Here is a 26847-nt window from a genome sequence, read left to right as displayed (position 1 = left end):
GATTCTCGTTTCTATATTTGCCATTCTTTTTTCCTCTGTTCTTTAACTTTCTGTTGACCTGTTCTCCAGTTCATATACATTGTCTTCTGCTGCGTCTAACCCTTTGAGTTCTTAATTTCAGTTGTTATGTTTTTAGTTCTAGAATTTCCATTTGATTCCTTTTTTATAGTTTCAAACGCTCTTGCAAAATTCTCCATTTCCCCATTTATTTTCTCCATCTTTTTCTTTTTGAAACATTTTTTAAAAGCTTTTATTTATTTTAAGTGTGTTTTTCCAGGACCCATCAGCTCCAAGTCAAGTAGCTGTGGAGGGCGCAGCTCACAGTGGCCCATGTGGGAATCAAACCAGCAACCTTGTTGTTAAGAGCACCGTGTTCTAACCAACTGAGCTAACTGGTCGCCTTATTTTCTCCATCTTTTTCTCTCTTATTTGAACACATAAGTCATGGTTAGTTTGAAGTCCTTGCTTGATAGCTCCTAGATCTGAATCATATGTGATTATGTTTCTTTCCTCCCTTTGTGTTTTTCTTTGCTTTTTGTTTTCCAATTTGTTTAGAATCATGTAGTCCTGTCGCTTTTCATGCCTTGTAACTTTTGATTTAATGTCCGACATTACCTATTAAAATACTGTCGAGGCTGCAGTTGGTGCACTTTTTCCAGGCAAAGAGAGTCGTCCCTGAGGTATTCAGAGACTAGGCTGAGTCAGGGCAGTTTTGATAGTGCCTATCCTGCCTCCGGTTCTGCCCTGCTTTGAGATTCTGTACCTTCCAGGCCTTTCAAATCTGGCCTCGTGTGATCACTAGGGCCCTCCTCCCGTAGCTCCTGAGCTCCACTCTTTGTATCTCAGCACCTGAGACTATGGAAGACTCCTCTCGGACTTCTAGATGCTTTCTGCTTGAGAATTTAAACTTCCGCTCCTCATACCTTCAGAGTTTGGCACGTCTTGAGGGGTGAACCGGCCATTTGTTAGGTTTTTTCTCTCCGTCTTTCTCCTGGGATTTTGGCCTCTCAAGCTTGTTTCTCTTGACCCAAAGCTCTGCAGGTTCCTCCATCCCCCGGCAATGGCTTCCTTCCTGGGGAGACTCTAGATGCCTGCATCTTGCCCAGTAACCAGAACGCAGACATGCTCAGGGAGAAAGTGCTGCAGATGTCACATGTCTCCTGCTCATGTCAGATGTCTCCTGCTCTGGCAGTCCCTCACCTCTGGAATCTTGGCCTGTTAGTCTGCATGGCTTCAGTAGCTCATTGATTCCTTCAAGCAGATTTCACATCGTATCTAGCTCCTCTAGTCTGCAGGGTGGGAGGGAGGTCGCTCTGCTGCCCCATCACCACCTACAGGCAGAAGTCTTCCTTTGCTTCAGGCTTGGTGCTAATGCATCGTCTCCACCCAGAGCCACAGCAGAGTTTCCTAGGTGTTCTTGTAATGTTGTCAAAGATAAAGTTCTAGATCTAGCTTTTCAATGCGGGAGGACCAGTCATGCCAATGCCAATCCTACCCAGTTACCTGAGATGCTGCCTTAATAAATTGTTGGACGTGTCTGTGTCCGTGTCTGTCTGTCTGGGGTCTGTGTTCATGCTTAGTCCTTTCCATCGAGCTCTCTGTTCGTGTGTCATTTCTGCACTTTGGAAATTACTGTAGCTTTATAGTAAATATACTAGCTGGTAAGGGATACCTCTCCTCCTTTGTTCTTATTTTTCAAAACTCTTTTCCAAACTCTTGCCCAATTCCACTGAAAGTCCTGCTAGAACATTTTGCTTATCGGAATTGTACGGAATTAACTTGCTCAATTGGGGGAGAACGAAAAATTTTGCGATAGCAAATTGAACATCTGCTTTCATAAGTGTTTTCTTTATTTCTAATTATTAATATTTCCTGTTTCAGTACTTGGGATTCCTTAGTCAAAGGAGATAGCCTTCTTTGTTAAAGCATAAGGCATGTGGCTAAATGCTTGCAAGAGATCTCATTCCAATTTGTGTTCTCACCAGGAATTCATGACCTTGCTTTTACTCTTCCCATCCCAGCCCCAACGTCCTACGACTTTTCTCAGTTTCAAAATTGCACAGATTTTCCAGGGTAAGGAAACGTGGATTCTCAGAGAGGGACGCCCCTGCAGTCCACTCCTGGGTGGTCGTCCATGGATGTAAGAAGGTGAAACATTGGAGCAAACACTCATGGAGTGTAGATGAGGGTGCGTGCTTGCAAGATTCCAGCCCCCGAATGAATTCTGCTCCCCACGCACCTGGGCTCTGCTCATGTCCCGATCTTGCTGGCCCTCAGTTGTCAGCTGGTCTGGCGTTTCCTTCTCTCCCTGTAGTCTCCCGGAGAGCTGTGTTTGCCTGAGGGGACAGTCCTGCTCCGTGTCTAGCCTGTTCTGGGGGAATTCTGAGGAGTTAAGGAGCTGGCTCTGGGCAAAGCCTGGGAGTTGACAGCCCAAACTCTCCATGGGTCCCAGCCCTCGGCGTACTCCCCTCTCCATCTGCAGAGAGGTGGGCCCCAGGGTGCTCCATAGGCTCCTCCTGCTCTTGGTCCTGGGGTCCCCAGAGGGCATGCCCAGAGGAGGTGACCATAGTCCACTGTACTAGATGAAACTCACTGTCCCTCGCTGGAATCCGAGGCCTGATTGGAGGTGGGGGCTGGGATAGAGCTGGTGTCCTGTGTGCCGGGCCCTGCCCCCAGGCGGGAGGAGCGCTGCCACCAACAGGAGCACCTGCCCACCTTGGCCAGCCCCTCTCCCAGGGGTTCCCTTTGGACATCTCAGTCTGGGTGCTGTGCTATGTGTAGGGCAGGTGAGTGGATGCCCAGGGGCCCACCTCTGCAAGGGGAAGGCTGGGGTGTCATGTGGGACCCCCTCGCTGAGTCTAGGCCTTGCTGCTCCCCAGGTTCCCAGCTCCTTGGCTTGGGACCCTCCCCTGGGTAAGCCCCCGTCTTGTCTGCGTCCTGCAGCAGGCACAGCTACGTCCTGTGCGCTCATCTCCGACCTGTGCGCTCCCAGCCCCACGGACAGTCCTCTCGGGCTGGCAGTTGCGCTCAGCCCAGCACAGGCCGGGCACAGAGCCCAGCCCGGGCCTGCGTCCTCAGGGAGAGCTGCTTCCTCAGTGCGAGTGTACTGGTGACCTTCAAGTGGATGTGGAAGTCACCTTCACACTCGCCGAGGCTGTCACAGAGCAGGTCCACGGAGTCACAGCCACACACAGCTGCTGGCTCCCGCAGCCCGCTGCTCTCATTTCTCACAGCGCGGAGGCCTGGGCAGCTGCGGGCTTCACTCTGGAGCCCCGGCCTCGCGTGCGTCCCCTGCTCCCTGATCTGCTCCCTGATCTCCACCCTGAGCACGGCTGGGCTCCAGCAGCAGTTTCCTCCCCTGGGTTTTCTCCTTTTAGTTGTTCTTCAAGTTTTGCCAGCGGAACACTTGTCAACATAGTGTCACAGTTGAATGGGGCTATGAGGCAACTTGTGACAAATAGCTCCCACTCGTGCCGTCCCCACCACTGAGGCCCTGCTCAGCTCCCCCAGGGGTCTCTGGTGTTTACCCCCTAATCACGTAAGTCAGGCTTACACTGCTGTTTCTGCAGTTTTCCACTTTACTAAGCCATTTAGAGTCTCAGTGTTAGAGGTTCATCACCCACCAAGACCCCCCACCATACGTAATACTTTCTCTCCCGTCTTCCCACCATATTTCCTTTATTAGTATTTGTGTTTACACTAATAGGACTAATAGGTATTCTTTCCTGCTATTCTCAGGAGAGTTCTAGGCTTCTCTTTCTTGTAGAGCGTTTTACTCGGAATAAATGGTAAATAATGCAGGCCTCCCCCTGCGGCACCCATAGCAGCATCAAGCCCCCCGAAGGACGTTTCTCCACACGGTGTAGCCCCGCTTCTCCCTGTGGCGTCCCTCCCATCAGCCTCCATTCAGGGCTATCGCCCAGTGTCCTCCTGGGAACCTCTTCACCATCCTGTGGGCCTGGACCCCACGTCTCCCTTTCTCCCTGCCTCCCTCCCGTTTACTCCTTCACGTGCTGGAACACTGATTCCAGCATCTTCCAGAGTCGTCCTGGGCTTTGATCCACCCTCACACTCGGCTGATAAGTTTGGACGAGCTTAGAATTCTAGGCCAACAGTCACTATTCCTCAGCAGTGTAAAAGGGCCTTTTCATTACCATCCTAAGGTCCCGAAATCTCACAGTTTGTCTTATTGTGACACTTTTTATCATTTATGGGTGGGTAGGTAGGTAGCCAGATCCTTTGAATTTGGAAACTCGTGGCCGTCCGTCCCGGGAAGTTTTCTTGAACGATTTCCTTAACAGTTCCTTTCTCATTGATCCTCCAGTTGTATTTCTCTCCTCTGTGGAAAGTTACTTAATTGTATTTCCAAGTTTTTATTTACTTTTAAAGTTTCTGCTTTCATATTCTTAATTTCCAAGAACTCGTTCTTATTCATTAAATGGTCCTTTGTAAAATAGCATTGTCTGCTCATTCATGGGTGTAGTAACTTTTCTTGCTGAGGATACGAATGCGAAGGTATTTCAAATCTATTCTCTTCACTGCATTGTCTCTGTCTGTTGTGTTCCTTTCCCTTTTCTGTCTATATTTCTTGCTGGAGGGTGTGGTCCTGCTCAGTGTCCCCAGCAAACAACCCTGCCCTATCTGGTGACAACCAGCACGCTGGGCCCCCAGCAGCAGGAGGAGGGGGCTGGGATCCCACTGCTGGACATTTTGGGTGTCGTTCAGACCTCTTTTCAGTACGTGCTTCACACCCACCCTCAGCTGGTCCTCAGACTGCCCCCCGCTTCCAGGCTGGACAGGGCTTCACTGTGAAAGGATCACCTCTGGCCTCCTGCCTGGTGAGGGATGGGCTGTTGGGGGGTAGGCTCTTGGATGTTCACAGGGTGCCGATGGGAGTCTGGGGGTCTTCGTTAGTCTGCTAGGGCTGCCATAGCAAAGTGGCACTGATGGTATGGCTTAGACAATAGAACTTGCTCGTCTCCCAGTGTCACGCTGGGTGTCATGCGGGGTCTCTGCTCCCGCTCCCCGTATAAGAATGCACGACATGGTGAGGCCAAAAAGGAACACCCACGGAGCCATAGGTAGGGGAGTCACACCACTATAGTCTCGCTGGCGGCTGAGTTGGAGACACAGGGAGCAAACATCCGCCAGTACCCCAATGGGGACTTCCTGCAACCGTCTCTGTGGCGGCCCGGCTACATGCAGGAAGCAGGAGCCATACGATCCGCAGCCTGCCGTCTGCTTCTCTGCCAACCAACCCCACTTGCTAACTGCAGTCCATGCTTGCTAGCTCAGCCACGGCAGTTATATTAGTGGCCAATGGCTCACTGGTTACAGCTGATGGCCATCCAATCACATCTGATGGCCATCTACTACCCGAGCCAGCACCTTTCCACGTGAGGCCGAGAGCCTGGAAACTGCTCTCTGGGACTCTGTCCCCACACTCAGTCTGGGGCGGGAAGTCTGAGAGCAAGGTGTTGGCTGGGCAGTTCCTTCTGAGGCCATGGCGGGGTCTGTTCTAGGCTTTTCCACCTTCTGGTGGCTGCTGCCAATCTTTGGTGTTTCTGGGCTTATAAACACATCACCCCATCTCTGCGTCTGTCTTCACAGGGCAGAAAGTCCCCTTTTATAAGGACACCAGTCTTGTTGGATTAGGGCCCCTGTGACCCCAGTGTGACCTCATCTTAACCAGTTACATCTGCAAGGACCCCCATCTCCAAATAAGGCCACGTTCTGAGGTCCTTGGGCTTAGGGCTTGCACGTGTGAATTTGAGGGGCTCTAACTCAAACCATGACAGGATCTAACGCTCCTCCCACTGACTATTCACAAATGCCTGTTTCCGGTCCTCCTAGACGCCGGTCTTCACAGATGCCTGTCTAGAGGCTTTCTGGGTCCCACAGAGCAAAGGGGTTGTGTGCTTGCGTCTTGTTAGGCTCCAGCTCTCCCCGGCTTGCTAAGCCAGGCTCCACTCATCCACCAGCTTTCTTTCCTAAAATGCGTGATGTTCCTCAGCTGCCCCAGCCGTTCCTCACCCGTCACTTAGCAGGGTTTTGGAGGGGAGTGCGTTCAATCGCCAACCAGAAACACCTGTTCCACCTTTGGCTCTTGTTTCCTATTCATGTCTCACTTTTTCCCCAGGTGTCTCCCACATTTGCTGGGGCTCCCGCCACTGCTAGGAGTGACACACGAAAGCTGCAGAGATGGCCGGCGCCTCAGTGAAGGTGGCAGTGCGCGTCCGCCCCTTCAATTCCCGGGAAATGAGCCGTGACTCCAAGTGCATCATCCAGATGTCGGGAAGCACCACCAGTGAGTACAGGCTGCGGCTGCGGCTGCTCGCTTGGGCCGCGGGGGCCTGGCGTCCCGGCCAGACAAGCAGCCCGCCTGGCTGCTGCTACCGCCTCGTCCACTTGGGTGTTTGGTTTCCTGGGGCTGCAGTAACAGGTGGCCAAGAACTGGGCGGCTTAAAACCACAGACATCTGTTCTCTATGGTTCTGAAGGCCAGAGCCCAAAATCACGGTGTTGACAAGGCTGGCATGTCGTGTCTTCACATGCTCGTCTCATGGGGACACCAGTCATTGGATTCACGGCTCACTCTGCATGTGTGACCTCATCTTAACAACCGATCACATGTACACAGACCCTGTTTCCAAATAAGGTCACCTTCTGAGGGTCAGGGGGATGTGACTTTGGGGAATGCTGTCCAAGCTGGTACACATGGTTACGTCTTCCTTGCCTTATATTAGCTGCCTTAGGTTCATAAATTGTTTTCCTTTGTTTATTCTTTTGCTTCATGTCTAATTGAAGCCATGTCAGAACCTTCTGAGAAGTGGGAAGCCAGGAGTCCATATGATGAGTGGGAAGGAGGGAGAGTGACCGGCAATTTGTGAAGGTCGTGTCCTCATGGGTCTTTAGTGCAGAGGATCCCAGCTGTCAGGGCTGCTGGAGGTGGGAGACAGGACACACCTTCCAGCCTCCCCTTGGCACTTTCTTTTATCACAAACGTTTGTAGTGAATTGCAGCAGGCATGCAGACAGTGGGCAGAGTTCGCAGTCCGAGTGGCACCCAGACCCAGGGCAGAAGCCCCCCTGCCCGCCTATCCTTACGCCAGGGGGAGCCAGCATCCTTGCTTCTAACACCTAGCTTAGTTAGGCTTCTTTCAGGTCCTGTGGAAATGGAGCCAGTATTTGGGTTACCTCCTGCTGACTAACAGCCCACCCCAACGCTCAGTGAGTCCTCCGTGTCTCCCCCAGTTGTTCAGTCAACTGGGTTCAGCTGGGCCGTTTGCACTTGGGGTCCCTCGAGCAGTTGTAGCCACTGCCGTCACCCACAGGCACTGGTGGCGTGAGCTGGACTGAGTGGTCAGCACGCATGGCCCCCTCGCTCCCTCGTGCTCAGGTTGAGGGGTGATGGCAGGACTTGCCCATCCTCAGGTGCTCTGTACCTGTGCAACCCACACCTGTCTGTTATCTGCCTGCTTTGGAGGGAGGGGCCTTGAGGGGAGGGGCACTCAGGCTGGTGGCAGCAGCCTGCTTACGCATGTTGAGTGAGGATTCCTGGGGGATGTTCTGTGCACTTTTAGGTTCTGCAACGGGGTCTGGGCTGAGAGACCTTTCCAGAAGGCTGTGGAGCTCTGTGGATCTTTCTCCTGTGTGGGCAGATTATGGAGGCCTTGCTCAGAGCTTGTGTGTGGCGGGGCTGTTGAGCTTGGGGGTTCCTCATGACTCTTATAAATGCTATCGGTCCCTGGAAGCAGACCCTGAGCCGAGGGTCTGGGTGCCAAGCTGTGAAGGGGCACTGATGAGTGGGTGGCAGCCTGGCCTTCCTGCTTCCAGCCCTCCTGGATCCTGGCAAGTTGGTCCCAGTGTGTTTTCAGGGAATGGACCGCCATGCTGTGTGGTGCACTGGAACATTCTGGACCCTTCTCTGACCACGCAGACACTGCGAGTTGCTCATGGCAGTCTTTCTCAGCAAGGCCCTCGCCAGCCAGCAACTCTGTGCAGTTTCAACACCTAACTCACCTGAGAAGTCAGCCGCCATTTGCCATTGCTGGAATGTTCTAGGCCCCAAACAGAGTGAGACTGGGAATGAAAGACCGCAGAAGGGAGCTTGGCTGTGGCCAAGCAGTTGGTGACACTGCTGTAGACCTCTTTATTAGAAGAATGGCTCAAGACCCGTGATATTGAAGGAGGGGCTGTAGGAGGCCAGCAAGGCCCTGGACAGCAGTCTCCGCTGTGGTCACTGGGGGCCTGCTGTCACTGGCTGGCACCAGGCTGAGATGCCCTTGGTGCTCTGGACAGCACTGTCCAGCAACAGCTCAGAGGCCTTGAGCTGCCCTCTCCCCTGGAGGCCCACCCGTTAGAGCTGTGGTGGGCTCTCTTATTTGCAGAGGTCGCGATGGTGACCCTCTCTGCTGTCCCTATAGTCCCACACGGATGAGGACTGTTCCCATAGCACAGATGGGGACAGTTCTGTGAGGTTCACCATGTATGGCTGCACAGGCAGAAGAAGGTGGAGATGGCGTCCCTTCATATCATTGGCAAACGTTTGCACCAGGCTTCACTCTGGGCATCAGGCCCCGGGAGCATGACAGAGGCTCTTCCTGCCCTCAGGGGTGACATTCCAGTGGGCAGATGGGCGGTGCACACATGTGAGTAACGAGATGGAACTAGACCGGCCAGTGCCAAGGGCCACGCCCCATAGACTTAAGTAGGGTGTAGGGATGGGGCAGAGGTTTTCCTGAGGTGTGGTGGGGCGCATGAGGTGATTAGATTATCAGTGAGGAGCGGGTGACAAGGGGCGTCTCGTGTGGGCCGCTGGAAGGTTAGTACAGACTGCCAAGTGTCAGACGGGTGGACATTGAGCTAACCGTTCCCAGAACCCCGCTGCGGTTTTAGTCTCTGTTTCATCTATGCCACCTCCTAAATCTGGCAAGCTGGGGCCGTGGCCTGCTGGTAAATCAGTTCCCCCCCCACTCCTCCCGCCCACCAACCACATGTCTGTGCCCATCTCTGTAGTGTGGGCTCTCCCATGGCTGGTTTCATGCTACCATGCATTTAACAGCAGTCTCCCTGGAAGGCCGCTGAGCGGAGGCAGCGTGTGACCCTCACTGTAACACTCACAGTCGCAGGACATTCAGGCTGAGAAAACGGCTTCTGTTCAGCTCCTTTCCTCCTGTTCACCTCCCGCTTCAAGCTGGTGCCCCTAAGCTCACATCTTTGTCCTCAGGATACTGGCCTCTCTGCTCGCTCCTGCAGAGCCCTGGGCAACGTGCCCTGGGCAGGGGTGGAGGGGGCTCAGGGGCTTCTCAGGGCCCAGAGGACCCATTCTTCCTCCTCCCTCCTCCAACCCACACAGGAAGTACCCAAGACCCTGCAAGGGAAGGCTTTTGTCTAGCAAAAGAGTTCCTCTCGGTGCACAGCAGGCTGATGGTGGGGGTGGGAGTCCCCATCCGGCCCTGGCTTTGGCACGTTGCCCTGAGGGCTTGGAGGCGTTGGTGGAGAGCCAGGCCTGGGGCAGACCTTGGGCTCCAGTCCAGCTGTACACCCTGTGACCTGGGCAGGGTGAGTCCCCTCTGGGCCTTAGGATCTCCTCTGTAATAACAGAGGGCATTTCTCAGATACCACAGGACCTCCCAGGGGTCAGCCACACCATGGCACCAAGAGAGCGGTGGGGGCAGGTCCCAAGGGCTGGAGCGGCTCTGCCCCGTGATCCCCATGATGGGCTCTCCTCATGGCCTACGCCCTTCTCATTTACCTGTGCCATTGGCTTTCCCCTGCCCACCCAGAGTTCCTTGGGCCACACCTGTGCCCTGTCCCTGGGGGTCTCCCACCTCAGGGAGCTTATGGTCCATACAGGGTGTGTAGCAAACAACCCAGTGCCAGGACACTGTACAGGTCAGGGCTTGGGGCTGGGCAAGTGTCATTTGGACAAAAGAGAGCAGGCTGGATGGGGGTGGGGCATGGGGCCAGGCCTGCTCAGAGAGCCAAGGTGGGAGGGCAAGTGGGTGCCTGGGCCTGCCTGAAGACCTAGGGGTGGGAGACCTAGGCTTGTCCTGGGACCCTGGCCGTGCTGCAGGACAGTGAGGAGACAGGAGATGGAGGGGGGCATTGGTGGGGTGAGCGGGGGCCCTGCCATCGCTGCTGCCAGAGCTGGCGGGGGCCCAGCCCGGCTGCCGGTGTCAGGAGGTGCTGCGATTGTTGTTTCTATGGCGCTGCCATTGTCTGCACCTGGGGTTCCAGTGGCTTTGTCCCCAGGCCAGCTCAGTCTCCTCTGGGCCGTGCTCCTGGAGGCAGCATGTCCTCTTGGCTCCGAGGACAGTGCTGTGATGTTCAGTCACCTGCTTCATCCTGTGGCTTCCTAAGGGTGCCGGGTCATCTCCCAGAAGTCCTCAAGCCCCAGGGTCGTGGGCCCAAAGCCAGGTCATCCCTGAGGACAGGGCTTCAGGTGACACCTCTGCTGTGAGCAGGACATTTAGCCGGATCAAATGGCCACTGGGCCTGGGGCAGCTGCAGAAGGCTGACGAGGATGGGACTGTCAGCTTCCCAGAGCTGCCGTAACAAAGTTCCAGACTGGGCAGCTTAGACCTCAGCACTGGAGGCGCAAAGCCCGAGATCAAGGTGTTGGCCGGGCTGGTTCCTTCTGAGGTCGTGGGGGGATGGGTTCCCTGCCCCTCCCAGCTCCTGGTGGCTGCTGCAATCCTTGGTGTCCCCTGGCTTGTCTACACATCACCCCATCTTTGCATGGTTTGCTCCCTGTGTGCGTGTTGGTGTCAAATGTCCCCTTTTACAAGGACACCAGTCATGTTGGATTAGGGCCCATCTGACCCCAGTGTGATGTCATTATAACCAGTTACATCTGCAAGGACCTCATCTCCAGATAAGGCCACGCTCTGAGGTCCTAGGGCTCAGGGCTTGCACATGCGAATTCTGAGGGATATATTATGATTCAAACCATGACAGGGCAGGGTCTAGTTCTCTTGATGCTAGTGACAGGTCACCTGGTGGGGCAGGGGTGTGGGGTCCTGGAGGCTGTGCCGTACCCAGGAAGGTGAAGCCCCCAGCCCACTGCCTCTGAGGAAAGCCAGTGGAGGGGGGGGCAGCCATGGCCTCCATCCCCAAACATGGGGGCGTGGTAAGTGAGGGGCCGCCTCCTCAGATGGGACAACATGGTGGGGCAGTGGCCTCCCACATGGACCTGGAGCCCTTCCCAAACAGGATTGGTCTGAGCTCTTGGTGGACGTGAAAACCAGGGAGGGATCTGCCTCCAGTCAGACGGAGCCTCTGGGGGCCTCCGGGGCCTCTAGCAACATGGTCATTTTGGGTTCAGATAGCGGACAATAAGCAGGGCAGCCTGACAGGGGCAGGGGCGGAGCTCCCTCCTGCCTGGCCACCAAGTTGCCTGCTGGGCCCAGGGTGCAGGTAACGCTGGGGCCGGGGCTCCCGCAGGCCTGGGGCAAAGCAGCCGTGGACTGGGGTGGGGGGTCTCTTGGGACACTGAGTAGGCGCTGGCAGTGGGTGATAACATCGTGCATTTATGGCCTCATTCCTAGTTTGATGACCTGATATTTTATGAGCAGAGCACTGCCTCGGTGGAGGAGGGAGGGAGCGACCTGTGCAGGGGACAGTCCTGTAGGGCCCATGAGTGCACCCACAGGAGAGGAATGAGTTGTACTGTCCCTGCAGTGGGACAGCCCGTGCGCCCCGGGCACACACGGTGCACAGACAGACCATATAGGCTTGATGGCCTGAGAGAAGCAGGGCCACGGCCGGGATGGGATACCCAGCCTTCTGGGAACTTCCAGGGCACGTGCGTGCAGAGCAGGTGCTTCAAGATCTGGGCTGAGGGGGTGAGCAGGCTGTGACGAGAGGTGGGGGTAGGCTCGTCTGACCCCGTCTGGCTACCCTCAGGGGCACTGGTGGGCAGCAGGGTCCACAGATGGGCCGGGCAGAGCGGGCTGTCTGCCTGGACTTGGGGCCCCTCCCATTGGGGGGCCGGCTTGTCGGGGCCAGAGGCCTCTGAGGACCTGCCTCCCTGCCTGGGGTCCCTCTCGGGTGGGCGCGTCTCATGTGTCCATTGGCCCCCCCGCACAGCACTAACCACGGTGCCTCTTCCCTCCCCTCCCAACAGCCATTGTTAACCCCAAACAGCCCAAGGAGACACCCAAAAGCTTCAGCTTTGACTATTCCTACTGGTCGCACACCTCGGTAAGGCTGGGGCCCAGGGGAGGAGGGCCACTCAGCCCCTCGCGCTGCGTGGCCCTTGGCCAGTCCCTCAGCCTCTGATCTGCATGCTCCTGTCTAAATGGGGTGATGACCACCCTTCTGCCCTGCAGGGCCCTGCGGGAGGTGGGGGCGGGGCCACGTGTGAGGCTCTGGGGGGAGGGGCCGCTTTCCTAAGTTGTCCTGTGTGCAGAAGCTCACCCTGAGCTGTGAAACGCACTGTCCCAGCTGACACAGGGTCGGGGGGCCGAGCTCACTGCGGGCAGTTTCCCAGCATCCAAGCTGTACGTGCATTTGCCCACCAGCATCTCCCTCCCTGGCTTCCCAAATTCAATGTCCACAGCTGAATCTGGCTCCCTGGTGTCCTAGCAGCTCACCTGCCATGGGCAGCGCCTCCCCTTCCCCCAGAAGCCTGGGGCATCCCTGGACCTTTCCCCCACCCCTGTCCCCACCCCACCACACCCAGCCCTGCCCATCGCCCAGCCCCTGACTCCTTCGAGAAGGCATCCTGTCCCCCGACCCCAGTGCCAGTGCCCACCCTGGCTTACATCTCTGACTGCCCAGCGCCCACCACAACCGTCAGGGCTCCCCGTTCCACTTTGATGTCCAGCCCCACCTGCTCCCATCGACAGGACAGTGTCCAGATGCTATAGCCCGGCCCATGGGACCCTGGGCTTGGGCCCAGCCCCTCTCCAGCCCCACCTCTGCTCCCTCCCACAGCTGCCACACTGAGCCATGATTTTTAGCACCACGCTACACACTCCCACCTCTGAGCATTCACGCATGCTGTCTCTCTGCTAAACTGCCCTTCTCCTCCCTGGCTCCCTCCCCGCCCCTCTCAGGAAGCTGTCCCCCAGGCAGGATGTTGTCCCCTCTCCCAGGAGCCTGTGATTGGGCGGTGGGGCAGGTGTCCTTCCCCATATGCTGGCTCTGGTGCCCCGAGACCCTGGGATGCGGCACGCCCAGCCTCCCGCAATAGCAGCCCCTCTTGTCCTGTAGCCCGAGGACATCAACTACGCGTCGCAGAAGCAGGTGTATAGGGATATTGGAGAGGAGATGCTGCAGCATGCCTTCGAGGGGTACAACGTCTGCATTTTCGCCTATGGCCAGACTGGGGCCGGCAAATCCTACACCATGATGGGCAAGCAGGAGAAAGACCAGCAGGGCATCATCCCGCAGGCACGTGGGCGTGGGGGTGTAAGGACACACAGGGCAGCACCAACCCAGGCAGAGACCTGGGAAGGGTGCCCCAGGGGAGCAGCCCCAGAGAGAAGGGAGCCAGGAGGGAAGGTAAATTGGGAAGAGGGTGGGGTCAGGGCAGGAGGGGGCCAGCATGGGACAGCTGGGAGAGCCACTGGTGGGGGCTCTGAGGGCTGATGGTCGGGGCAGGGACAAGTGTGGCCTTCGGGTAACTAAAGGCTGACACATGGGCGCCTCAGATACTGCTGGGACCCTGGTCCCCACCCCAGCCCCCCTAGGTAGATCTCTGGATTTGAGCCGGTCAGGGCAGTGGAGAATACCCAGTGGTCTGTAGCAAATGAGGCCGGTATGAGGCGTAGGCCAGTGTGAGTGGATGACCCATAGGAAAGGATCAGATATCAGTGGGGGGGGGACCCCTGAGAGAAGCAGAAGACAGCAGCTTCTTAGCTGCAGGCCTTGTCAGTGCCTTTAGGATGGACTGTGAGTGTGCGAGAGGGGCTAGGATGCAGACCGCCCATAGCACCTCGCGGGACAGGTTCTCATCATCTGACTGTGTGTCCTTGGTCCCTGCAGCTCTGCGAGGACCTGTTCTCCCGAATCAATGATACGACTAATGACAACATGTCCTACTCTGTGGAGGTAGGGCACCCCTACTCGGCGTCCGGTCCTCGGGGAATGGCTGGGGTCTCTAGGCATGGATGGCAAAGCTTTTCTGATGTAAAGTGTGTCCCCGCAATGGTCTGTGCCCTTAGCTTATCACTTACTCATGCACTTACAATCGCCACCATACCCACCCCACGCCAGGCATGAGAATGCTCAGGGCACAGAGGAGCGACGGGCGGTCCTCGGCTCAGCTGGTGATTCATAGCAGCCCCTCTGCCTCAGAGCTGCATAGCCTGGGCCGTACTGTGGCCAGGGGGACCCCAAGGTGGCTGTGACAAGGGGGATGGGCTGACAACCCCAACGATACCCTCATGCAGGGGTTCAGAGTCCTTTGCATACCTCTCCCACTCAGTGGGCAGTACCCACACTCCCTATCCCAGAGTCCCTGATGGCCACCCTTGTACCCCACCTTGGAGGCCCCTGATGGTGTGTCTCTGCCCTGCAGGTCAGCTACATGGAGATTTACTGTGAGCGTGTCCGCGACCTCCTGAACCCCAAAAACAAGGGCAACCTGCGTGTGAGGGAACACCCACTGCTGGGGCCATACGTGGAGGACCTCTCCAAGCTGGCCGTGACCTCCTACAATGACATCCAGGACCTCATGGACTCAGGGAACAAGGCAAGGTGTGTGTGGGGTAACTCACCCATGCTCCCCGCCCTCCACCCCTACTGTGCACCCACTCTGCGAGCCTCTCAGAGGAAGGTCTGGCCCTGGGGCACCTGTCTTCTCCCCATGGAGTCCTCAGGTGGCCCCATGGAGGTGTGGGCTCGGCACGCCTGAGGCCATTCAAAGCACATGCCAGCCGAAGAGGGACCTCCAGCTCCCCCTGTACAGGGGGTCTGTGTTACCTACATGGGAGCTATTCCTCCTGGGGGGTAGGTGCTGGCGTTGTCTGTGGCAGCTGACCCAGGTGGCTATCCCCAGTGGTCAGGAGACAGGTGCAGCCATGCCTGCTCAGAGGGCAAACGACCCTGTTGACAGGGCTCTGGGTAGGGCCCTGTGGGAAAGGGTCAGCCGCAAGGCTCTGCCAGCCATAAATAATGGGTCTCTCTGGCCGTCCTGCCCTGGGCCTCTCTGCCTGGAAGGGTCTGCCCTGGTTGTCATGGTAACAGTCCCCCTCTGCTACCTAGGTACTCCCTAATGGTGAGGGCTCCCTGTGTCAGTCACCACCGCCCGGCACTTATCATGGTCCTGTGGGGGCTGTTCTGACGAGGCCCTTCTGTGCTCTGGGCTGTCAGACAGGGAGCCGAGCCTGGGGACACTTCCTGAAGGTCTCTGCATGTCGGTGGCCTCAGGACCAACCCCATATCTCCTCTCAGGCAGCCGTGGCCTTGTCCCCCATGGCCATGCCGCTGACCCTCCCCAGAGCAGTGGATGGTGGGCATCCCTTTCTCTTCTGGGGACCTTCCCACATCACAGCGAGTTGAATGAGTGGTACCTGGGCTCTGCTGAGCCCCCGGGAGTAGCACCCTGAGTACCAGGCTGGAGCTGGGGGCTGAGGGTCCCACAATGGATGTGGTAACTGGAGGTTGTGGGCCCTGCTCCCGCTCTGACAGGAGGCACGGTCACCACCAGCAGGGCAGCCCTGGGAGCCCAGGAAGCTGACACCCCATGACCTGGCTCAGCGGGCTGGCACCATCAGTGACCCTTATAGCCGACTTCAGGGCAACTGGTAACCACATGTGGCCTCTGTTCCCCCAGGACTGTGGCCGCCACGAACATGAATGAGACCAGCAGTCGCTCCCACGCCGTCTTCAACATCATCTTCACCCAGAAACGCCACGATGCGGAGACAGACATCACCACAGAGAAAGTGAGCATGGCCTTGGCGTTTGGCGCCACCTGGGTATAGAAGGGCCAAGGACTATCCTCCTGCCAGATGGCTGGAAGGGATGTCCCAGGGCTGCACACAGCTGAGCCCCCACACGCCCAGGAGGCCAGGGCATCCTGGGAAGGCAGCAGCAAAGGCTGGGAGGTCTCAGGTTGAGTGAGTGCCTGTCACAAAGCAGACTGTGGGCACCCGATGGGTGCAGGGGCGCTGGGCTGGGAGCAGGGCCTCCTGGGGGGCACCGGCATCTGCGAGCACAAAGGAGAGGCTGTGCCGAGCGGGCACTGCCCAGCCACCCCAGCCTCAGATGCTCCTCCCACACACCTTGGCATTCTCAGTGGACCATGGCGGGGTGTCCTCTCCTGGGCCTTTATCCCGACACACAGTACGTGGCTCTGAGGAGAGGCAGCAGGGCAGGGTCCATGCCTGCTCACGTCTGTCAGTTGCTCTGACCTATGGCATCGGGTTTTCGCCACCTGTGCCCTCTCCCCCGACCCACGTCCAGGCTTCCTCCCGGGACACCTCCTGAAGGGCTAGGCTCTCTCAGGCAGCACCCCAGGATCTGCAGAGGGGCCAGAGGAAGTTAGCGAGTGTCATTTAGTCCTGATCGTGCCAGGGTTACCTCAGCGGGTGTCGTCCTCCTGGAGGTTTGCAACTGCCCACTGGGGCCTGGGGGGCAGGAAACTATGTCAGCCTGGTCGCACGTTGCCTGATGTCCCTCCCACTGCAGGCTGTTCACATCTGAGTTAGTCCTGCCAGCAGCAGCCGTGGCTCGGGGAAAGCCTCAGCCTCAGGACGTGCGTGGCTGTCACCCCAGACCATGGGAGTGTCAGTGGGGGCCCCCTGCCCAGTGCCCAGCCAGCTCATGCGGCTGCACCCTCATGAGGCAGCTGAGCGTGGCTGGGGCACAGGAGCCAGGTTCGCATCCCACCACAGATGATGGCCCTGTCTGTGGAAACGGGTGGTAGTGATAGGAAGCACTCACAGGCACTGCAGGGAGTCCATGCACACACTTGTGAGTAGCGCCTGCTGCAGAGAACACCATGGCTGTGGCCCTGGGTGCTTGGGAGCAGGGGCGTGCATCCTCTTAAGGGAGGTGGTTTTGAACCCCAGGCGGTGTTGGCAGAGCTGGGAACAGGCCAGAAGGAAGCTCTGCAGGGTCGGGTTCCCCTGGACCCCCAGTCAGGGGCTTGGCAGGCTCCTCAGGCAGACCCTTGAGGCCGGGCCCACAGTGGCCTTGGGGCATCTTCTGCACTTGTCACCTTTTCCGTTCCAGGTGAGCAAAATCAGCCTGGTGGACCTGGCTGGGAGCGAGCGGGCTGACTCCACAGGAGCCAAGGGCACACGTCTCAAGGTAGGGGCCAGGCCACCATGTCCATGGAGAGCAGCAGGCTCCCTGTACCTCAACTCACCGGCAGGGTCCTACCTCCAAGCCTGGCTTGCTCCCGGGTGGGCATGGCAGGAGGGCTCCTCTTGGGGCTGGCGAGGGTGTTGGGTCCACCCCCAAGGGTGAGCCTGGGCGGGGTGTAGGGTGGGGTAGGGACAGGAGGAGGCCCCCAGCCGGAAGCTGCCTGGCAGGAATGCTGGGCCCTCCACGGTCTCCCACAGCACCTCGCCTCTGGCGTCTGCGCTGTCCCGCTGGATCACAGGCTGCGCGGCAGCAGCAGGAGTGGCTGGCCAGTCCTAAGGGACCCCTCTGCTCAAAGCAGTCTTGGGTGTCAGGAAGGAGTTGTTTTTTCTGAGTCCCCCTTTGTTCCCCACCACTACCTCATGGGTGGGAGGGGCTCTGGAAATCGCCTCAGGTGCGGCATGTGAGGTGTCACTAGGATCCCAAGGGAGCTGGGGAGAAACACCGGACAAACTGCACTAACTACCTGGCCAGGTGGGACTCTGACTGGCTTCCTGCCAGAGCCTCCCATGCCCCCTGAAGTCCGAGGGTCAATAGTCCACGCCACGTGGCTCAGGCCCCAGGGGATCACACTGGAGCAAGAGGTTCCTGAAGCTTCCTAATGTCCCGGCCATCTTCTCTACACACAGGAGGGAGCCAACATCAACAAGTCCTTGACCACACTGGGGAAGGTCATCTCTGCTCTGGCGGAAATGGTGAGCTGGCTTTGGAAGGGAAATCCCAGAGATGTGGTGTCACTAGGCTATAGATGGAGTAGTGATCCCTGTCACTCCCTGGAGCCTCAGTTTCTCCACCTGTAAAATGGGGGTATGCCCCCTTCCTCACAGGGCCCTTTTACGGTCACCGTGGGCTATGATGACCTTGCTGGCTGGCTTCCTTCTGGAAGGACAGGACTGTGGTCAGCTCTGACCTCAGTTAGCTCAACCCAGGCTATCCTCCAGAAGGAAGCCCATAGCCCTTGGAGGTGAGAGACTAGATTTGATGGGCCCCACGGGACAGGCAGCATTGCCCACTCACCAAGACATCCAGGCCTTCAGCCAGGGAAGGACAAATCTCAGCAGACCCTACCTTACTCTGAAATCGTTGGGGGGTGGGGAGGAAGAACTGGTGGGTGACAGTAGCCCAAGAAGCGGCACTATTGTTTGACCTGACTCTCAGAACCAGCTCAGGGTGGTCAGCGATGGCCAGGTCGCGAGTGATGGATGCCTGGCACACGCTCAGGCTTCTCCTGCTCCTTTGCCCTCTGGAGCCAGCCCATCCTCCCCTCCCCATACCGTCTGGGGCCCCAGCTTTACTCCAGGTCCTCAGACTCTTTCTGTCTTTTCTTTTCCAGGACTCTGGGCCCAATAAGGTAAGCTGCTTGCTTCAGTCCTAGGGAGCAGCCTTTACCCTTGCAGGTGAGGGGCTAGGAGCAAAGAGCACCCTGAGCTCCAGCCCTCCCTGTGAGGGTCTCGGCAGTAGAAGTCACTGAGCCAGCCGGGCAACGTGCGGGCACCTGTGCCATGTAGTTGGGAAGTCCAGTGTGAGATGCTGAGGACAGAGAATGATGTGGGGAACTGTGTGGGGAGCTGTGAGCAACTATGTAAGGAACTGAGAAAACATGAGAGGAAGTGTGTAGGAATTGTGTGATTCTCTGTGAGGAACTGTGTGAATGGCTGTGGAAGGAACTGTATGGGACCTGTGTGTGGAATCTGAAGAACCTTGTGAGGAATTGTGAGGTCTTGTGTAGGGAACTGTGAGAGTATGTATGTGTAATGGTGTGGCAAAAATGTGGGCATTCAACGAGGGAATTCTGTGGGCGACTGAAATACCATGTGTAGGAGGAGACTGTGTAAGAACTGTGTTGGGAAATGTGAGAATGGGTGAAACTGTGAGATTAGGGGGAACTATTGGTATGTGGGGAATTGTGAGGAACTGTGTGGAGGAACTGTTTGAGGAACCGGGAGAAACTTGTGGGGAAGATGCATGAGGAACTGCAATGGCCTGTATCAGGACTGCAGAGAATTATGAGGAGCTGGGTGTGGAACTGTGTGAGGAATTGTGAGAAAATGTATGTTAAATATATGAAGAATTATGAGTAAATACGTGGACTGTGTGATGAACTGTAGAATGATGTGAGAAACTAAAATGAATAACTGTGTGAAGAAACTGAGGCACTGTGTGAAGACCATGAGGAACTATGTGGAACTGTGAGAGGAAGTGAGTGAAACTGGGAATTGTGTGTGGGGAGCTGTGAGGAAGTGTGTGAGGAACTGTGTTGGAAGCTTGACATTCCGTGTGGGGAACTCTGTGGGAACTGTGTGGAAATGCGTGAAGAATTGTGAGGAACTGTGTGGAACTTGGAGGGGAAGTGTGTGAAACTGAGAATTGTGTGAAGGATCTCTGAGGAACCTTGTGGAGGGCTGTGCGAGAGATTCTGAGGGACTGTGTGGGAAAGAAATCTATGTAAAGACTGTATGAGGAAGTGTGTGTCGAGCTGTGGGAGGAGTTATGAGGAAGCGTAGGTGACAGTGTGGGGAACTGGGGAACTGTGTGAGAACTCTGTGGAATGGCGAGAGGAATTGTTCACAACTATTTGTGGACTCAGTGAGAAACTATGGAAATGTGAGGAGAAATTTGTGAAATAGTGTGTGGAACTGTGGAAGGAACTATGGAAGGAATTGTGAAAGAACTGTGAGAAATTGAAGAACTGTGTGGGAAGTGTGGTGGAATTGTGTGAAAAACAGGAATTGTGAGCTACTGTGTGACTTGTGAGTAACTTTGTGAAACTGAGAGGATGCATATGAATGGTGTGGGGGACAGTGTGAGAATTGAGGGAGGAAACTGAGGAACTCTGTGGGGAGCCGTGTGGGGAACTGTCTGAGGAAATACTTGAGGAACTGCACGAGAGACTATGTCAAAGGATGTGCACAAAGCATTGTGAGGAATGTGTAGAATGACGTGGATGCTGGAATGAGTAACTGTGAGGAAGTACAAGGAACTGTATAGAAATGTGTGAGGAAACTGAGGAAGACTGAGGATCTGTGTAAGGAATTGTCAGAGGAACTGTGTGAAGAACTTTGTGGAACTGTGAGACAAAGTGTGTAAAACAGTGTGGGGGAAGTGTGAAAAAATTGGGAGGGAACTGTGTGGAATGATGAGGGAACGGGAACTGAAGAACGTTGTGGGTGTGTGAGGAGCTGTTAGAACTGTGAGGAAGTGAGAGAAACGGTGTGACAAACAATGTGCAGAATTGTGTGGGGAACTGTGGAGAATTGTGAGGAAATGCGTGTGAGCTATGTGAGGTATGAACTATGTGAGGAACTGTGTGGAAATGTGAGAGGAAGTGTGTGAAGAACTTGTGAGGAACCTTCTGAGGAACTGTTTGAGGAATTGTGAGAAACTTTGGGGAAATGCATGGAGAACTGTAACACACTTGAAGGGACTACGAGGTCATGTGTGCGCAATTGTAAGAAACTGAGGGAAGGAGTGTGGAACTGTGTGAAAATTGTGTAGGATCTGTGTGAGAAACTGTCTTAGAAGAAGTATGAACGGATCTGAGATGAAAACTGTGTGAAGGAATTTGAGGAAAAGTGTGGGGAATTGTGAGGAGTTGTGAGAAACTAAGGAAATAGGTGTAGAACTGGGTGAAGAATTGTGAGGAACTCTGAACTGTATGAGGAACCGTGTGGAATGGTGTGGGGGAACTATGTGAGTAACTATGAGGAAACTGAGTAATGATGTGAGGCATTGTGTGAGGACTTGGGTAGAAAATCTATGGAAGTGTGTCAGGGGTGGTGTGAAGAATTATATGAGGACCTAAGAGGAACTATGTGAGGAACCGTTTAAGGAACTGTGGAGAGATCCATGTGCGGAACTGTAGGGAAGAATGAGAACTGGATGAGAAACTGAAGAACTGGTGGGAACTGCGTGTGGAACTGTGTGAACGTGAGAAACTGTGTGGGACCATGAGAGGAAGTATGCGGCCTGGTGTGGGGAACTGTGTATGGAAGTCTGAGGAACTGCATTGGAACTGGGTGGGAGGTATGTGTGTGGAACTGCAGTAGACACGGTGTGAGGGACTGTGAGAAATTTTGAGGGGAGAAGTGCGTGAAGAACTGTCAGGGCCTGAGGAAGTGTGAGGAACTGTGTAGAGATCTGTGTGAGGACCTGGCTGGGTCTGTGTAAAGAAGTATATAAAGAACTGTGTGAGAGTGGAACTGTGTGATGAATTGTGTGACAAATTGTGAAAACTATGTGAACTACTCTGAAGTACTGTGAGGAACTTGAACTGTGTGAGGGCTGTGTAAGGACTGTGGGGACATGTGAGGAACTGTGAGGAAGTGCAAGGCGCTCTGTGAGGAATCGCGTGATGAACTGTGAGAGGAAGTGTGTGAGGAAACTGGGAGGCACTGTGAGGAACTGTGTGGGGTCCTATGTGGAGAACTGAGCGAGGGAGTGAGTAAGGGACAGGTAATGCGTGAACAACCATGTGGGAACTGTGTGAGGTACTATGTGATGAGCTGTGTGAGGGACTGTGAAGAAATATTCCAGAGACTAACTATGTGAGGGGCTGTGACAGAAACTTTTTAAGGAGCTGAGTGAGAAAGTATTGAGGAACCGCCTGGAGCAGGGAACATGGGGGCGTATAGATGATGAGGCCGCACATGGGCAGGGACCTGATCTGAGGTCTTTAGTCCATTGTCAGAAACCAGTTGATTGTCGTTGGGGAGGCAGTGGGTGGGTTTTCAGCAGGGCTCGCAAAGTCTAGAACATTTCCCTTAGGCTGCTGCGGGAAGAATAGACTGGAAGTGGGATGGCCTGTGTGGCAGTCAAGAGAATGGGAAGTCAGTGTTGCAAAGATCCAGGTGGAAATGGAGGCCAGGAAGGCAGAGGAGAGGGAGAGCGCTGGGTGGTTCTAGGAGATGCTGGAGCATGGCTGAGCAGGGGCTGCGGGTTGGAGGAAAGGGCACTGGTGAGGGAGCAGCAGAATCAAAGATGTCCCCTGGGCTCCTGGCTGAAGTAACTGAGGGATTGTAGGGCCTTCACTGTGGAAAGAAAGACAAACATGGCGGAGATTCAGCCTTAGGAATTAAATAATCAAAGCACAAAGTAGAAATAGTTTTTCACCAGTCCAGTTTCCAGAAGAGAAGAAAGCCCCCTGCACTGATGATGGAAGCTCTCAAAGCCTGCTCACACAGAAGTTGGCACAGCAGCATTTCGGAAAGCCACTTTAATACAGTTCTCAGAGTGTTCATAATTTATGTCCCCTGAGAGCCAGCGGAGCTCCTCTTGAGGACCAGTCTAAAAACAATGACTAATGAGTTTACCTGCAGAGAAATGGCACCACCCCAGTAGTGGCACCTGTGTGCATCTCCATGGGAGGGAGCTCCGGGGACCAGGGGCCGTGGCTGCTGGCCACTGCGGGTGCTCTACAAACACTTCTTAAGCAATTACAGACATAAACAAGCAGACAAGGAAAAGGAACTGAATATTCATGATCAGTGGAGTCACTGAGTCGGTCACAGAGTGTCTACAAGAAGCAATTCTCATCAGCCATCACACAGGCTGGAGTCCATATTTGAATGACCTCAATTTACCTTAAAAGAGGAGTAAAGAACCACAGGAGCAGCCGGAATGTGGAGAATGCTTTGTTCTCAGGGAACCGGTGGGGGGAACAGGAATTAAAGCAGGGGCTTGTGAGCTGGCTTTTTAAGGACAGTAGGAAGTTTGATGGGGGAATTCTGTGCAGAAAGAAGGGAAGAGGTAAGCTGGGCGGGTGCCAGCAGACGCCCGGAATACCACATTTAGCCATGGGGCCTTTTCTTTTTAGGCAGCAGAGCCATTGCTCATGTTTGAGGAAGGGGTCGTGGGCTTAGAGCAGTTCTTCAGACAGTAAAGGGAGGATACACTGGCCAGAGATATCAGCATGCCTGGGTTCCAGCCCGGCTGTGTGGCCCAGACACGCAGTGGGTCTGGACAGGGAGGAACCTGAGGGATGTGCTCGCAAGTCCCCAATTCCATCCCCGAGGTGTCTGGGGGTGACTTATGGGGGTTCAGGTGGGGAGAAGCTTGAGAGCTGGCCCAGCCCTGCCCCCGGTGGCAGCCTTGGCTTTGGGGACCATCCTGCAGGTCCTGTGCTTGCCCCTCCACTTCCGTGAGCTCAGGGTTGACCTTCAATGTTCCTCCCCCACAGAACAAGAAAAAGAAGAAGACAGATTTCATTCCCTACAGAGATTCCGTGCTGACCTGGCTGCTCAGGGAAAACCTGGGTGAGGACTGGCGGGTTCGCCCATCCCCAGGGTTCCAACTTCTACCCTGGGCCACTGACCCATCTTCCCGCCCAACTGCCAGGAGCTCTCTTACCCTTTCTGGGCCAAGGCTGAGGTGAACCTGGGTATCCTTCCAGCGGGCCTGGGCCAGTGACCAGAAAAGAGTTAACAACAGCATGTGTGGGGAACCACGATGACCGATGGGTCCACAGAACACACACACGCATGTCAGTGCCCATGGTTCAGATCTGTGACACCCAGACCAAGTACCCTTCTCGGCCTCAGTTTCCCCATCTGTAGCAGGGCTCCAGGACTCCATGATTCTGGGGAGCCCTGTTTGCTTGCTTACTTTGTTGTGTTGCTATAAGTCACTTCTCTCTGGCTGAGTTCTGAACCAGTGAGATAGATGGGAAGATAAAGACTGAAAAGCTTCCCACCTAAAGAAACCCCTCGGGAATCCTTCCAGGCTACGTTTACAGCTGGAGAGGCTGCTGCTTAGGGAGGTAAACTGAGTCTCAGGCCAACCTGAACATAGACAACTGTGGCTCCCTGACCTTCCTTGACTGCATGGCTGAGATGGCATGCTAAAACCAGCCCTGGAGGGGGCAGATAGGAGCTTCCAGGGCAGGTGGGCCCCCAAGAGTGGAGAGCAGTGTCACAGGAATGGCTGTCCCTTTCCCTGGGGTGCAGGCTGGGAAGGAAACCTTCCTCACAGCTCCATGCCCAGGCCCAGCCTGAGGGTGGGGTGGGGAAGTCCCTCATACAACCTGTGCTGGTACCTGGCTCAGCATCAGGCCCCAAGTCCTTCACACTGTCACCTCACAGTCTGTGTGGGGGCCGCACCCTGGGAACATGCCCCCAGGATACATACAGGTTCCTGAGGTCAAGCAGGACAGGCTGTCCAAACGCTGAGCATAGACAGGCAGCAGCCTGACAGGACTGACTATCTGGTATTCAAGGTTAGGAGCTGAAACGATCAGTTCCCTCCAACTAGAAGTCCAACAGTCTGTGACTCACATTGCATGTGTTTCCTGAGGCTGGCATCCACGCTGCCTGGGCCAGGAATCTGTGAATATTGAGAAAAATATTCCAAACAAGAGAGAGAAAAGGGAAAATAGTATTGAACGTGAACAGTCCTTAGCCTGCAGTAAATGCCGTAAAACCCTCCACAACTTCTTCGTTAGGGGGAAGGGGAAGCTGGATTGTCCAATGACCCCGAAGGTGAGCAAAACACTGGATAGAAGAAAAATAACCAAGATGCCCGGTGCAGAGATGAAGGCCGGAGCCCCTCTGTCTGTGTTTACCCAGTTGGCCCATGACTCAGTTTACCTCAGCGTCTCCAGCTATAAATGTAGGAGGGGACAGAGTGGAGAGGGCATGGCAGTTGGCTCCGCGCTCCTTCCAGCACGGCCTCTTCTCACAGGTGGGAACTCGAGGACAGCAATGGTGGCAGCCCTGAGCCCCGCGGACATCAACTACGACGAGACCCTGAGCACCCTGAGGTGTGTCCTTGACGGAGGTGGGCCCTGTGCCCCACCTGGCTTGGGTAGGAGTGGTCCCTCCCTGCCCGAGTCAGGAACACCTGCAAGGGGGGTGCCTCTTGGGGAGACCGTCTCATCTGTGACTTCTGGAGGCTCCAGTGGCTGTCGGAAGTGCCTGGGTCTTCATGGGCCCTGTTCCATTCCCATCACCCATCAGGATGCACTTTGGGGCTGTGAGCAGCCCGGGGCCCCTGCAGCACAAGACCGGGAGAGCTGTGCTTGTAGGCTGAGCAGTTTGCACCCATCTGTTGGCCATGGGAGCCCCAGGGTCTTTAATTAGTGAAGAGGTGCAGGTGTGTCCTAAACATCCCTCTGGCTGCAGGGTGGGTGTCCGGGGATGGGAGCCTGGGCCGAGTCCATCCGAGTCAGCATGTCTGGCTTCTTGGCCAAGCACCACTGGTAATAAAGAGAAAGAAGGACGTGGGTCCCCATGTAGGGACACACACTCATCTGTAACTGCGTGGGCATTTGCTGTGTGAGCTATGGACTTGGACACACACATACATGTGGACGTTCTCAGCCCTCCCCCATTTCTCCCTCCACCCTGGGGCCGCAGGCCCAGGTGCAAAGGCCTCACTACAGGGAGAAGATGCTACACCTTCCCTTCTCCCAGGGCCTCGGCTTCCCCCAGCGGCTGAGCTGGGGCCGTATGACCCCACCTGTAGGTCTCTGGCCAGTGGCCCTGGTGACCCCAGTGGGGGTGACTCCTTGCTACGACAAAGCCCCCAGGCCTCCCCTGCTGTGCACCTCCACCCCTTGGGTCTGCTGGGCATGGGCACAGCCCACAGCGCCCTTTGCTGCCCAGGTATGCCGACCGGGCCAAGCAGATCCGCTGTAACGCCATCATCAACGAGGACCCCAACAACAAGCTGATCCGCGAGCTGAAGGATGAGGTGACCCGGCTGCGGGACCTGCTGTACGCACAGGGTCTGGGGGACATCACCGACAGTGAGTGTCTACGTCCGCCTGCCATCCTGGGCAGGGTGGCCGGGCTCGGGTCCCCAGGGAACCCTTGGGCCAGCCTGGCCGCCCTCCTGGGGCCACCACCGGGATGGGGTGGGTCAGGCGGCCACCACAGCCGCAGCCCCTGCTTGGTCCCTGGGCAGAGCCACCCTGGGTGAGAGGGTGGGGTTCTGGGCGCACTCCATGGTTTGGGTTTGGTGCTGGCCCGAGCAGGCCAGAGATGCTTTCCCCGGGAGCCACGTTGGCATGCCCCAGGTGCTGGGGTCGTGGTGGTCCCTGTGTCCCGCTGAAGCCCACAGCCACCTGCCTGATGCCTGGCCTGAGACCCTGCGGAGACAAACCTGTTCTTCTGTTTCTCTGTCTCTCCTCCCTCACCCACACCTTCCCTCCCCCTTAGCCAACACTGTGCCCGGAGGACCCAAATGTGTGTATCCCCTTGCCGCTCTGTGTGCACCCCTGCTTCGTCCTGCCCGCGGGGTGTAGGGCGGCGCAGGCAGACGGGGTGCGGCCAGGGCCGGTGGGAGGGCTGTGTGCACTCTCCTCTGCCTTTCCCCTCTGTAGAGTCTGAGACAGCAGCCTTCTTGCTCAAAGGCACTCTCCTGGTAGATTTGGGGCCACATCCCCATGTCTATATGGGAAACTGAGGCACCCGCAAGGCAAGGGGCAGCCAAGGCTTTCTCAGGCTAAAAGGGACCGAGCTGAGGCTCTCTGACCCCCGTGGGCTTCCAGAGGCCGGGAGGCTCCCAGTGTCAGTGCTGGAAGGCCAGGTCCG

General features: G+C 56.0%; 1 protein-coding gene across 30 annotated transcripts in view; it reads left to right on the top strand.

Annotated features, from left to right (window-relative positions):
• The window catches only part of KIF1A (kinesin family member 1A), an 80728-nt gene that overhangs the window by 11048 nt on the left and 42833 nt on the right, over positions 1-26847 (top strand). For 22 of the 30 annotated variants that reach the window (XM_081051999.1, XM_081051996.1, XM_081051994.1 and 19 more), the window contains exons 2-14: positions 6140-6307; positions 12129-12205; positions 13220-13399; positions 13994-14059; positions 14529-14707; positions 15786-15897; positions 17189-17266; positions 17950-18015; positions 18654-18671; positions 23496-23571; positions 24995-25073; positions 25918-26060; positions 26473-26499. In XM_081051999.1, the coding sequence (XP_080908125.1) occupies positions 6202-6307; positions 12129-12205; positions 13220-13399; positions 13994-14059; positions 14529-14707; positions 15786-15897; positions 17189-17266; positions 17950-18015; positions 18654-18671; positions 23496-23571; positions 24995-25073; positions 25918-26060; positions 26473-26499 (1207 nt within the window). In that variant the 5' untranslated portion in view covers positions 6140-6201. The remainder of the gene's footprint in view (positions 1-6139; positions 6308-12128; positions 12206-13219; positions 13400-13993; positions 14060-14528; positions 14708-15785; positions 15898-17188; positions 17267-17949; positions 18016-18653; positions 18672-23495; positions 23572-24994; positions 25074-25917; positions 26061-26472; positions 26500-26847) is intronic. The other 8 variants (XM_081052000.1, XM_081051998.1, XM_081051997.1 and 5 more) reach the window with 1 other exon arrangement.

This window comes from Rhinolophus hipposideros (assembly GCF_964194185.1).
Source record: "Rhinolophus hipposideros genome assembly, chromosome: 6".
In the NCBI taxonomy this organism is placed as follows: Eukaryota; Metazoa; Chordata; class Mammalia; order Chiroptera; family Rhinolophidae; genus Rhinolophus; species Rhinolophus hipposideros.
The sequence above is the reverse complement of the archived record's forward strand: the minus strand, read 5'-3'. Positions and strand labels throughout refer to the sequence as shown.